A 13,491-nucleotide genomic window follows, 5' to 3' on the forward strand; every position below is an offset into this window, starting at 1 on the left:
CTGCCCCGTTGGTGAGGCCGCTGCGGGCGCCGCCATGTTGAGGCAAAGATGGCGGCGGTGTAAACAAAGGCCGGGGTTTGTGGCTGGCCTGGTGTGGCCTCAGCGTCACCTCGGTGTCCCCCTGTCCCCGTGGGCCTCTCTCCTCTTGTTCCTCTCTGTCTGTGTGTCCAGGTGCCCTCAGCCACGTGTTCTCCTGTCCCTCTGTCCCAGTGTTCCCATGGCTTCAATGTCCCCAAATGACCCCATGTCCCAGTGTCCCCATGTCCCAGTGTCCCCATGTCTCTCTGTCCCGATGTCCCCAAATGTCCCCATGCCCTACGTCCTCAATGCTTCTAAATATAAATAGAATTTTTAAAAAAATTAAATAAATAAAATAATAAAACCATTTAAAATAAAATTTAAAATAAAAATTAAAATTCAAATTAAGTAAAATAAAATATTAAATTAAATTTTAAAATGGAACATTAAATTTAAATAAACAATTAAAAAATAAATAAAATAAAATCTATAAATAAAAACCAACAACCCACCAGCATCTCTGACGCCAGAATTCCCACCTTGGTATTTTTATTATTCTCATTTAATTATCATTTAATTCTCATTTTATCATTATTTATTTGCACTCTGCTCTGGGGGGGCCCTGCCCACGCTCAGCGCTCGCCCCCCCCCAGGGCTGCCAGGGGGTCCCGGGGGAATTTGAGGGGGTCCCAAGGGGATTTGGGGGGGTCTCAGGGGTATTTGGGGGCGTCCCTGGGGGTCCCGGGGGAAATTTTGGGGTTCCCAGTGGGATTTGGGAGGGTCCCAGGAGGGCATGGGCAAAGTGGGGTTTGGGGGGCACCACGGGCACGGCCCGGGCCACCATCACCCGCGCCCCCAAAATGGGGAGGGGGCGGCGGGAGCTGCGCAGGGGGTCCGGGAGAGGCCCCAGGGATTTGGGGCGCCCGTCCCGGGTTGGATCTGGGGGTCCCGGGGGGTCCTGGGATTTGGGGGGCTCAGCCAGGAGCGGCCCCAGGGATTTGGGGCGCCTGTCCTGGATCGGATTTGGGGGTACCGGGGTGTCCCAGGATTTGGGGGGCTCGGTCAGGATCGGCTCCAGGGGTCTGGGGGTGTCCCAGGATTTGGGGGGCTCGGTCAGGATCGGCTCCAGAGATTTGGGGTACCCGTCCCAGATCAGATTTGGGGGTCCATGGGGGTCCCAGGATTGGGGGGCACCACCCTGGGTCACATTCAGGGGTCTGGGGGACTCTGAGAATCTGGGGGGCTCATCCTGGATCAGCTTCAGGGATTTGGGGGGCTCATCCCAAATCGGCTCCAGGGATTTGGGGGGCTCCAGGGCTCCAGAGGGCTGCAGGGATTTGGGGGGATCAGCATGGATCAGCTCCAGGGGTTTGGGGGGCTCATCCCAAATCAGCTCCGGGATTTTGGGGGGCTCATCCTGGATCAATTTTGGGGGTCTCAGGGACCCATCCTGGATTAGCTCCAGGTTTTTGGGGGCAGGGGGAGAGGGGGAGTTTGGGGTGGTCCCGGGGGTGACACCGGCCCCATCCAGGACCCCCTCAGGAACAGCCCCCGGGGTTGGGGGCTCGGGGGGCTCTTGGGGGAGCTGGGCTGGAGGAGACCCCCCAAAATCCCGGGGATCCCCCTCCCCTGGGATGAGGGGCTGGGATCCAGCTCCATCCGTGCCCCCATTCCCAGCGGGACCCCCGAGCCCCCTTCCCTCACCCCAGACCTCCATCCTGGGGCTGGGGTCTCCCTCTGCAGCCCCCTCCCCATGAGGGTGCTGGGGGGGGTCCCCCACTCCTGGACCATCCTGTTCTGGGGGCGTTTGGGCCAAAATCTCTGGGATTTTGGGAGTCTCTGAGATCTCCAGGACTTTTGGGATCTCTGAGATCTCTGTGATCTCTGGCATTTTTGGGATCCCTGGGATCTCTTGGTTCTGTGGGATCTCTGGGATCTCCAGGATTTCGGGGATCTCTGGGATCTCCGGGGTCTCCAAAACTTTTGGGATTTTTGGGGTCTCTGACATCTCTGGGATCTCCAGGATCTCCAGGACTTTTGGGATTTTTGAGGTCTCTGGGATCTCTGGGATCTCCAGGATTTCGGGGATCTCTGGGATCTCTGGGATCTCTTGGTTCTCCGGGGTCTCCAAAACTTTTGGGATTTTTGGGGTCTCTGACATCTCTGGGATCTCCAAGATCTCCAGGACTTTTGGGATTTTTGAGGTCTCTGGGATCTCTGGGATCTCCAGGACTTTTGGGATTTTTGAGGTCTCTGGGATCTCCGGGATCTCCAGGATTTCGGGGATCTCTGGGATCTCAGTGATCTCTGGGTTCTCCAGGTTCTCCAGGGCTGTCCCCTCGCCCGGGGGTCCCTCGGGGGTCCCCAGGGGGCTGAGCTCATCGTGGGCGCTCAGGAAGATTTCGTCGGGGTCGGAGTCGGGCTCGGAGGCGCCGGGGGCCAGGAAGAACATGTCCTGCTCCGTGCACTCCTCGATGGACAGGTAACTGTCCGGCTGCTCCGCCCAGCGCTCACCTGGCTGCGGGGTGGGGGGGGGGACACGGATGGGACCCCCAGGCAGGGGCGGGAAACGCGGGTGGGTTCACTGTGTCCCCATGTCCATCCCATTGATCCCATTGATCCCAATCCATCAATCCCATTGATCCCATCGATCCCATCCCATCTATCCCATTGATCCCATTTATCCCATCCCATCTATCCCATTGATCCCATTGATCCCAGTGATCCCATTGATCCCAACCCATCTATCCCATTGATCCCAGTGATCCCATTGATCCCATTGATCCCAACCCATCTATCCCATTGATCCCCTTTATCCCATCCCATCGATCCCATCCCATGCCATTGATCCTGTTGATCCCAATCCATCAATCCCATTGATCCCATTGATCCCAGTGATCCCATTGATCCCATCGATCCCATCCCATCCCATTGATCCTGTTGATCCCAATCCATCAATCCCATTGATCCCATGCCATTGATCCCATTTATCCCATCCCATCTATCCCATTGATCCCATTGATCCCATCGATCCCATCGATCCAAACCCATCTATCCCATTGATCCCATTGATCCCATTGATCCCATCGATCCCAACCCATCTATCCCATTGATCCCATTGATCCCATTGATCCCATTGATCCCAACCCATCTATCCCATTGATCCCATCCCATCCCATCCCATTGATCCCGTTGATCCCATCCCATTGATCCCATTGATCCTATCCCATTGATCCCATCCCATCCCATTGATTCCATTCCATCTATTCCATTGATCCTGTTGATCCCATTGATCCCATTCAATCAGTCCCATGGATCCCATTGATCCCATCCCATCTATTCCAATGATCCCATTGATCCCATCCCATTGATCCCATCAATCCCATCCCATCAATCCCGTTGATCCCATCCTACCTATTCAATTGATCCCGGTGATCCCATCAATCCTATTGATCCTATGCCATTGATCCCATCCCATTGATCCCACCCCAATCCTATTGATCCCATCCCAACCCCACTGATCCCACCCCATCCCCAAATCCCAAATCGCCGGGTGCTCACGTTCATGAACCCGCTCTCCATCCCCTCCTCCACGGCCGGGAACCCATCCCCGATCCCGGGGGTCCCGTCCTCGATCCCCAGGATCCATTCCTCGATCCCGAGGGTCCCATCCTCGATCCCGGGTGTCCCGTCCTCGATCCCGGGGCTCCGCGGCACCGCTTCCATGTCACCGCCGCCCTCCAGCCACGTCTCGGGGCCGTCCAGGAAGGCGAAGGAGTCGCGGAGCTCCAGGGAGAGCCGGCTCTGCTCCGCATCTTCTGCGGGAGAGCCGGGAGCGCTCGGTACCGGCACCCACCCGATCCCGGTGTCCCCCAGTCCCGGTGTCCCTCTGATCCCGGTGTCCTCCTGATCCCAGTGTTCTGCCAATTCTGGAGGCCCTCCAATCCTGGTGTTTCCCAATCCTGGTGTCCCTCAATCCCGCTGTCCCTTCTATTCCGATGTCCCCCAATCCCGGTGTCCCCCAATCCCGGTGTCCCCCTAATCCCGGTGTCCCCCTAATCCCGCTGTTCCCCTGATCCCAGTGTCCCCTCTATCCCGATTTCCCAGACCCCAGTGTCCCCCTAATCCTGGTGTCCCCTCTATTCCGTTGTCCCCCCGACCCCGGTGTCCCCCTTATTCTGGTGTCCCACTCCATCCCAGGGTCCCCCAATCTCGCTGTCCCCTCTGTTCTGATGTCCCCTCTATCCTGGCATCCCCCTGATCCCGGTGTCCCCTCTATCCCGATTTCCCAGATCCCAGTGTCCCCTCTATTCCAATGTCCCTCCAATCCCGGTGTTCCCCCGATACCGGTGTCAAACTTGATCCCGATGTCCCCCCAGTACCAGTGTCCTCCAGTCCCAGTGTCCCCTCTATTCCGGTGTCCCCCCTGATCCTGATGTCCCTCTAATCCCAGTGTCCCCCAGTCCCGGTGTCCCTCTGATCCCGGTGTCCCCCAATCCCGATATCCCACTCACCCTGGTGTCCCCTCTATCCTGGTGTCCCCCTTATCCCAGTGTCCCCCTGATCCTGATGTGCCCCCCAGTCCCGGTGTCCCCTGATCCCAGTGTCTCCCGATCACAGTGTCCCCTCTATCCCAATGTCCCCCGATCTCAGTGCTCCCTCTATCTCAGTGTTTCCCCAATTCCAGTGTCCCTCCAATCCCAGTGTCCCCTAATCCCGGTGTCCCCCTAATCCCGTGGTCCCTCTAATTCCAGTGTCACCTCAGTCCTGGTGTCCCCTCTAATCCCGGTATCCCCTCTTTCCCGGTGTCCCCCCAATCCCAGTGTCACCCCAGTCCCGGTATCCCCTCTTTCCCGGTGTCCCCCCAATCCCAGTGTCACCCCAGTCCCGGTGTCCCCCCAATCCCAGTGTCCCCTCTAATCCCGGTATCCCCTCTATCCCAGTGTCCCCCTAATCCCGGTGTCACCCCAGTCCCGGTGTCCCCGCGGTCCCTCGGCGGTCCAACACCGCGGGCTCTCACCGGAGCGGGGCCGGGGGTCCCGGGCGGGCTCGGGGGCGCTGCCGGGGCTCTGCTCCCGTTCCAGCGCGGGGCACGGGAGCCCGCGGGTGAGGCGGGACAGGTTGGAGGTGATGTGCGGCGGGACGGTGACCGCGTAGGGGCCCGAGATGTGCAGCCCCGCGCATTTCTCGGCGCGGGAGCGGCCACCGACCCCCGGCCCGGCCCGGGGGGCTTTGGGGGTGGTGGGCTCCGACTTGGTGCTGCTCTCGGCCGCCGCTTCCAGCGGCTCCTCCAGGCTCTCGTCCAGCTCCGGCGGCGGCTCCGGGACCGCGGGGGTCGCGTCCGAGCTGTGCTGCCGCTGCGGCCGCAGCTTCACCGACAGCTTCGGCAGCAGCCGCGCCGCCTCCGGGCCTGCGGGGGAACGGGTCCGGAACGGGGCCGGGGGTACCGGGGGTACCGGGGGTCCCGGGGGTCCCGGGGGTCCCGGGGTGTGGGGGGATGCGGGGTGCGGGGGAGTCAAGGGAAGTGGGGGTCCCGGGGGTAACAGGGGGATCCCGGGTTATGGGGGGATCACAGGGTGTGGAGATCTGAGGAGTCGGAGGGACAATCCCGAGTGACAGAGGGACAATCCCAGGGGACGGAGGGACAATTCCTGAGGGTACAGAGGGACAATTCCTGAGAGGACAGAGGGGCAATTCCTGAGAGGACAGAGGGACAATCTCATGGGGACAGAGGGACAATCCCAATGGGGACAGAGGGACAGTCCCAAGGAGACAAAGGGACAGTCTCAAGGGCTAGAGTGAGAAACCCCAGGGGACAGAGGGACAATCCCAAGGGGTCAGAGTTCGGAGGGACAATCCCAAGGAGACAGAGGGATAATCCCAAGGGGACAGAGGGATAATCCCAAGGGGACAGAGGGACATTTCCAAGGGGACAGAGGGACAATCCCTGGGGACAGAGGGACATTTCCAAGGGGACAGAGGTCCCCCCTTACCGGACGGTCCGGAGGGGCCGGAGCTGAGCGAGTCCATGCTCTTGGCTGGCCGCAGAGTGACCTTCCCACACTTCTCTGGGAATGGGGTGGGAGAAGGGGATTTGGGGGATTTTGGGGGGATTTTGGGGGATTTTGGGGGGGATTTGGGGATAACCCCCCCCTAGTCCATGGGTTCCCCCAAATTCCCACCTTTTTCCTCCGCCTTCCCCGATTTCCGCTTGGCCTCGTGCCCGGAGCGGCCCAGGTTGAAGATGGATCTCCACTTCTTGGCCTTGAGGGAGCCCTTGCTCCTGTGGGGACACCTGGGATACACCTGGGCACACCTGGGCACACCTGGGTGCACCTGGGCACACCTGGGCACACCTGGGGGCACCTGGGATACACCTGGAATACATCTGTGTACACCTGGGGGCACCTGGGAACACCTGGGATACACCTGGGCATGCCTGGGATACACCTGGGCACATCTGGGGAGACCTGGGATGCACCTGGGCACATCTGGGCACACCTGGGCACACCTGGGGGCACCTGGGGGCACCAGGAATACATCTGAGGGTTACCTGGGATATACCTGGGCACACCTGGATACACCTGGGCATGCCTGGGGGCACCTGGGATACACCTGGGCACACCTGGGCACACCTGGGGGCACCTGGGGGCACCTGGGCTATACCTGGGCACACCTGGGATATACCTGGGCACACCTGGGGGCACCTGGGGATAACTGGGGGACACCTGAGCACACCTGGGGATAGCTGGGGGACACCTGGGCACACCTGGGATACACCTGGGCACATCTGGGAGCACCTGAGATACACCTGGACACACCTGGCATACACCTGGGGACACCTGGCATACACCTGGGCACAACTGGAGGGACTTCTGAGCACACCTGGAGGGACACCTGGGGGCACCTGGACACACCTGGGGGCACCTGGGTCACGGTGAGTTGGGACCACCTGAGCCAGGCTCGGGGTTTGGGGGTCCCTGGGGGTCCCCGGGGTGGGTTGGGGGTGTCACCTGTGCCCAGGTGTCCCCGGTGGCCGTACCTGTGCTCGCTGAGCTCGATGATGGTGTGGTAGGGCCGCATCTGGGGGGGGCCGTCGCCCTGGCTCAGCACAGCTGGGACGTGCAGGGGGGGGACAGCCCCGGGCAGGAGCAGCGAGCGACGGGGACTGTCCCCACCTGGGACCCCAAAGGTGACAATGTCACCTCAGGGACCCAAAGTGTGACAGTGTCAACTCAACTTCACCTTGGAGACCCCCAAAAGTGGGGTGGTAATGTCCCCTGGGACCCCCAATGTCCCCTTGGGACCCCCATCCAAGGTCAGGGGGGATTTTCCACCTGGAGACCCCCAAACCAGTGTCCCCTTCAATGTCCCCATAGTGTCCCCATGGTGTCCCCACAGTGTCCTCCCAATGTCCTCACAGTGTGCCTCTGATGCCCCCCCAATGTCCCCATGGTGTCCCCTCAACGTCCCCATGGTGTCCCCATGATGTCCCTCTGATGTTCCCCTGCAGTGTCCCCACGGTGTCCCCCGCTGTCCCCATAGTGTCCCCCCAGTATCCCCCCAATGTCCCCACAGTGTCCCTGCAGTGTCCCCCCGCTGTCTCCGCAGTGTTCCTGTGGTGTCCCCATGGTGTCCCTGCAGTGTCCCTCCGCTGTCCCAACAGTGTCCCCTCACTGTCCCCTCACTGTCCCCCTGTTATCCCCTCGCTGTCCCCACAGTGTCCCCCTGATATCCCTGCAGTGTCCCCCAATATCCCACAGAGTCCCTGCAGTGTCTCCCCAATGTTCCCCTGGTGTCCCCACGATATCCCACAGTGTCCCCGTGCTGTCCCCCGGTGTCCCCGCGGTGTCCCTGCAGTGTCCCCCCGATATCCCACAGTGTCCCCGCGCTGTCCCCACAGTGTCCCCACGGTGTCCCTGCAGTGTCCCTCCGATATCCCACAGTGTCCCTGCAGTGTCCCTGTGCTGTCCCCGCAGTGTCCCCACGATATCCCACAGTGTCCCCGCTCTGTCCCCTGGTGTCCCCACGATATCCCACAGTGTCCCCACGCTGTCCCTGCGGTGTCCCCACAATATCCCACAGTGTCCCCACAATATCCCGCAGTGTCCCCACAATATCCCGCAGTGTCCCCGCGCTGTCCCCCAGTGTCCCCGCGGTGTCCCTGCCTGAGAGCGGCGCGTCCCCGAAGAGCTGCTCCACGTGTGTGAGGATGAACTCCACCACGATGGACTGCACGCGCACCTCCATGAACGCCGCCGTGCCGTTGAACCCCGAGGCCTCGATGTCCCTCGAGCTGGGCACAGCAGGGACAGCGGGGTCACCACGGGGTCACCATGGGGTGAGGGGACAGCGGGGACAGCAGGGTCACTGGGGGTGAAGGGACAGTGGGGACAGTGGGGTCACTGGGGATAAGGGGACAGTGGGGACAGCAGGGGCAGCAGGGTCACCACGGGCTGAAGGGACAGCAGAGTGAAGGGACAGTGGGAACAGCAGGGACAGTGGGGTCACCATGGGGTGAGGGGACAGTGGGGACAGCCCAGGGTGAGGGGACATCAGGGGACATGAGGGATAAAGGGTGATGGGGCTGAGGGTGACAGGAGTGACATTGACAGGGCTGAGGGTGACGGGGATGAGTGTGACAGGGATGAGTGTGACAGGGATGGGGGTGATGGGGCTGAGGGTGACAGGGGTGACAGTGACAGGACTGTGTGTGACAGGGCTGAGGGTGACAAGGCTGAGTGTGATGGAGATGAGGGGGACAGGGCTGAGTGTGATGGTGGCAGGTGACAGTGACAGGGATGTGACAGGACTGAGTGTGACAGGGCTGGCAGGGGTGACAGTGACGGGGCTGGCAGTGACAGGGGACAAGTGACTGGACTGACGGTGACAGTGACAGCAACAGGTAACAGTGACAGGGCTGAGTGTGACAGGACTGCGGGTGACAGAGCTGACAGTTACAGAGCTGGTAGTGACCCGATTGACAGTGACAGTGACAGGGCTGAGGGTGACAGGGCTGACAGTTACAGGTGACAGTGACAGTGCCAGTGCCAGGTGTCACAGGTGACAGCAACAGGTAACAGTGACAGGGCTGAGGGTGACAGGGCTGACAGTTACAGGTGACAGTGACAGTGCCAGTGCCAGGTGTCCCTCACCGCAGCAGGTTGGGCGCCCAGACGATGGCCAGGTTCCTGGCGTGCATGTTGGTGCGCCCGCTGTGCGCCGCCATGCGCAGCAGGTGCCGCATCAGGAACTCCAGCGTCCTGCCACGGCAGTGCCACACCTCAGCGCCACCGCAGGGGACACAGTGACACCGCCCAGGGGACACTGCTGGGGATGTCCCCAACCCCCTTCACCTGTAGTGAGGCGCCGGCAGCTCCTTGAGCACCTCCTTGATCTTCACCAGCCGCGCCTCCTCCATCTGGATGGCCACCGCATCCTGCGGGCACAGCGCGGTGACAGCGCGGTGACAGGGCCGCCCGCCACCCTGGGGACACTCTGGGGACATCTGGGGACATCAGGGACTCACGGCGAACTTGTCGTAGAGCTGGTAGGTGAGCAGGGGGTTGGGCAGCTCGCGGCAGTAGGCCTTGCACAGGGAGCTGACGCAGTGAACGTCCTGCAGGTAAATGTCCCGCGACAGGTCCGGGCTGCGCTGGGCTTCAAACTCTGTCCTGGGGTGGGGATTTAGGGTTTGGGGTTTGGGGTTTGGGATTTGGGGTTTGGGGTTTGGGATTTGGGGTCAGGGCTGCGCTGGGCTTCAAACTCCTGCCTGGGGTGGGGATTTGGGGTTTGGGGTTTGGGATTTGGGGTTTGGGATTGGGGTCAGGGCTGTGCTGTGCCCCAAACTCCTGACAGGGATTGGGATTTAGGGTTTGGAGTTTGGGGTTTGGAGTCTGGAGTTTGGGATATGGATCTGGGCTGCGCTGCGCCTCAAACTCCTGCCTGGGGTGGGGATTTAGGGTTTGGGGTTTGGGATTTGGGGTTTGGGGTTTGGGATTTGGGGTCAGGGCTGCACTGGGCTTCAAACTCCTGCCTGGGGTGGGGATTTATGGTTTGGGGTTTGGGGTTTTGGGGTTTGGGATTGGGGATATGAGATTGGGATTTGGAATCTGGGATTTGGGGTTCGGAACTTTGGGTTTCAGAATAGGGATATGGGACTGGGGTCCAGACTGTGCTGTGCCCCAAACTGCTGACAGGGATTGGGATTTAGGGTTTGGAGTTTAGGGTTTGTGAGGATTGGGGTTTAGGACTGGGACTGGGGTCAGGGCTGTGCTGTGCCTCAAACTCCTGCCTGAGATTGGGATTTGGGGATTTGGGATTGGGATTTGGATTGGGGTTTGGGATTTGGGATTGGGATTTGGGATTGGGATTGGGATTTGGGGTTTGGGAATGGGGACTGGGGTCTGGGCTGCGCTGTGCCTCGAACTCCTGTCTGAGGTTTGGGATTTGGGGATTGGGGTTTTGGGGTTTGGGATTGGGGATATGGGATTGGGATTTGGAATTTGGGATTTGGGGTTTGGAATTTGGGCTTTCAGAATTGGGATATGGGACTGGGGTCCAGACTGTGCTGCGCCTCAAATTCCTGCCTGGGATTGGGATTTGTGGTTTGGGGTTTGGGATCTGAGATTTGGGTTTTGGGATTGGGGTTTGGGATCCAGGCTGTGCTGCACCTCAGACTCCTGCCTGGGGTTTGGGATTGGAGATTGGGGTTTGGGATTTGGGGATATGGGAATATGGGATCGGGGTCTGGGCAATTCTGGGTTCCCCCAGGAACAGGGGAGAAAAGCCCTCAGCGGAGGAAGCAGAGGAGGGAAAAACTGTCCCGGGGAAAGTGAAAGAGAACGGGCAGGGAAAACCCCAAAGCCAATAAAGAGGGAAAAAGGGAAGGAAAGGAGCGGGGGAAGAGGGGTTGGAGCGGGATGGGGGAAGGGAAGGGGCCGGGGAGGTGTCAGCCTGAGTCCCGTCCCATCCCTGCTTCCACCTTTTCTCATCCCATTCCTGTCCCCTCCCTCCCTCTCAGTCCCGGCATCCTCCAGACTCCGCCCCCATCCCATTGATCCCATCCCAATCCCGACCTCTGCCCCATCCCCATTCCCAGCCCCGTTCTCATCCCAATCCTGATCCCCCCAATCCGCCTCTGTCCCAATCCCACCCTGTTCTCACCTGATCCCAGTCCCACCTCAATCCCTCCCCATTCCCGGCCCGATTCCTGCTCCATCCTGATCCCGAACCCCATCCCTGCTCCGTCCCCATTCCTGCCCCAGTCTCTGATCCTGATCCCTTCCCATCCCTGTTCCTGTCCCTATTCCTGCCCCAATCCTGATCCATCCCATCCCAATCTACCCCCATCCCCAGCCCCATCCTCATCCCATCAATCCCATCCCATTGATCCCATTGATTCCACCCCATTGATCCAATCAATCCCATCCCATTGATCCCATCCCAATCCCATCCTGTCCCCAGTCCCATCCCCAGTCCCGATCCCAGTCCCATCCCATCCCAATCCCATCCCAATCCCATCCCCATCTCCAATCCTATCCCAATCCCGTCCCAATCCCGGTCCCGCTGACCGCAGCCGCTGTGTGTTGGAGGACACCCCGGACAGGCGGTAGATGCCATCGACCACCCCGTGCTGCTCCACGAACTCCGTGCAGCTCCGGAGCACCTGCGGCACTGCGGGGCCCGGCCCGGCCCCGAGGGGTCCCGGTGAGCCCGATCCCATGGGACCCCACTGAGCCCCATCCCGTGGGATCCCATCCCAGTCATCCCCATCACACATGATCCCAGTGATCCCCGATCCCACAGGGTCTGAGTGAGCTCCATCCCACAGGATCCCACTGATCCCAAATCCCACGGGATCCCAGTGATCCCTGATCCCACAGAGCCACTGGTTCCCGAGGGATAGGGCCACCAAATCCCAAAGGATGGAGCCACCAACGCCACTGGGATGAGGCCACCAAATCCCAAAGGATGGAGCCACCAACTCCACTGGGATGAGGCCACCAAATCCCAAGAAATGAGGACACCAATTCCACCGGGATGAGTTCACCACATTCCAAAGGATGGAGCCACCAACTCCAGAAGGATAGAGTCACCAAATCCCAAGGAACAGGCTCACCAAATCCCAAAGGATGGAGCCGCCAAATTCCAAAGGATGGAGCCACCAACCCCACGGGGATGAGGCCACCAAATCCCGAGGAACACGGCCACCAAATCCCAAAAGATGGAGCCACCAAATCCCAAGGAACAGGGCCACCAAATCCCAAAGGATGGAGCCATCAAATCCCAAAGGATGGAGCCACCAAATCCACGGGGATGAAGCCACCAAATCCACAGGGATGAAGCCACCAAATCCCAAAGGATGAAGTCACCAAATCCCAAGGAACGAGGCCACCAAATCCCAAAGGATGAAGCCACCAAATCCCAAAGGATGAAGCCACCAACCCCAAGGCCCAGACCCCTCCACCCCTCAGGCCCAACCCCCCTGAGATTGCAGCCCCAGCGAGCTCCAACCCCCCCAAATCCCGGCCGAGCCTCGGTGGCCGCGACGCTTCCTGGAGCCCCGGTGACGCAACGGGTGGCGCAAGTCCCCTCCGAGTCCCCTCGGGGGCCCCTTCCCCACTTCCCTCGGTGGCCCTGGTGGCCCTGCTGTCCCCTGGGGGGCTCGGGGAGGGTGGTGGCACTCACCGTCCTGCCCCGAGCGCTGGAGATGCTCCTGGAGGTCGCAGCCGAAGAGGCGCTCCCGGGAGCCGCCCTTGCGCCTCGCCCGCTGCCGGGCCTTGAGCGCCAGGGACATGGGGACACGGGGACAGCGCCGGGGACAGCGCGGGGGACACGGCCGGGGGCGCGGGGGCCACGCCAGGGGGGTCCCGGCGCTGTCCCCGCGGGGGTGGCAGGAAGGCAGAGGCCGCGCTCGAGGCGCTTCCTGCTCCCCGCGGCCACAGCGAAACCACAGCGAGGGCGGGGACGCCTGCGCACACGCGTGTGCAAGGGGCACGCCCTGGGGACAGGGGAGGTGTGAGTGTGTGAGGGACACAGCCTGGGGACACCTGAGTGTGTGAGGGACCCACCCTGGGGACACCTGGGTGTGTGAGGGACACCTGAGTGTGTGAGGGACACAGCCTGGGGACACCTGGGTGTGTGAGGGACACCTGAGTGTGTTAGGGACACAGCCTGGGGACACCTGGGTGTGTGAGGGACACCTGAGTGTGTGAGGGACATGGCCTGGGGACACCTGAGTGTGTGAGGGACACCTAAGTGTGTGAGGGACACTGCCTGGGGACACCTGAGTGTGTGAGGGACACGGCCTGGGGACACCTGAGTGTGTGAGGGACACAGCCTGGGGACACCTGAGGGTGTGAGGGACCCACCCTGGGGACACCTGGGTGTGTGAGGGACACCTAAGTGTGTGAGGGACATGGCCTGGGGACACCTGAGTGTGTGAGGGACATGGCCTGGGGACACCTGAGT

The 13,491-nt window shown here is 60.9% G+C and overlaps 1 protein-coding gene across 1 annotated transcript; it reads right to left on the minus strand.

Moving 5' to 3' along the window:
• Positions 1-542: 542 nt before the first annotated feature.
• ARHGAP30 (Rho GTPase activating protein 30) lies at positions 543-12,954 on the minus strand. Its single transcript, XM_074529532.1, has 12 exons — positions 12,709-12,954; positions 11,592-11,694; positions 9,548-9,692; positions 9,375-9,457; positions 9,174-9,281; positions 8,187-8,314; positions 7,061-7,196; positions 6,201-6,301; positions 6,012-6,086; positions 5,039-5,428; positions 3,580-3,836; positions 543-2,536 (listed from the first exon to the last, which is right to left on the minus strand). Exons 1-12 carry the CDS (start codon positions 12,815-12,817, stop codon positions 614-616), a joined length of 3,558 nt encoding a protein of 1,185 aa, XP_074385633.1. The 5' UTR covers positions 12,818-12,954; the 3' UTR covers positions 543-613.
• Between the last annotated feature and the right edge of the window lie 537 nt (positions 12,955-13,491).

This window comes from Zonotrichia albicollis, chromosome 30 (genome assembly GCF_047830755.1).
Source record: "Zonotrichia albicollis isolate bZonAlb1 chromosome 30, bZonAlb1.hap1, whole genome shotgun sequence".
In the NCBI taxonomy this organism is placed as follows: domain Eukaryota; kingdom Metazoa; phylum Chordata; class Aves; order Passeriformes; family Passerellidae; genus Zonotrichia; species Zonotrichia albicollis.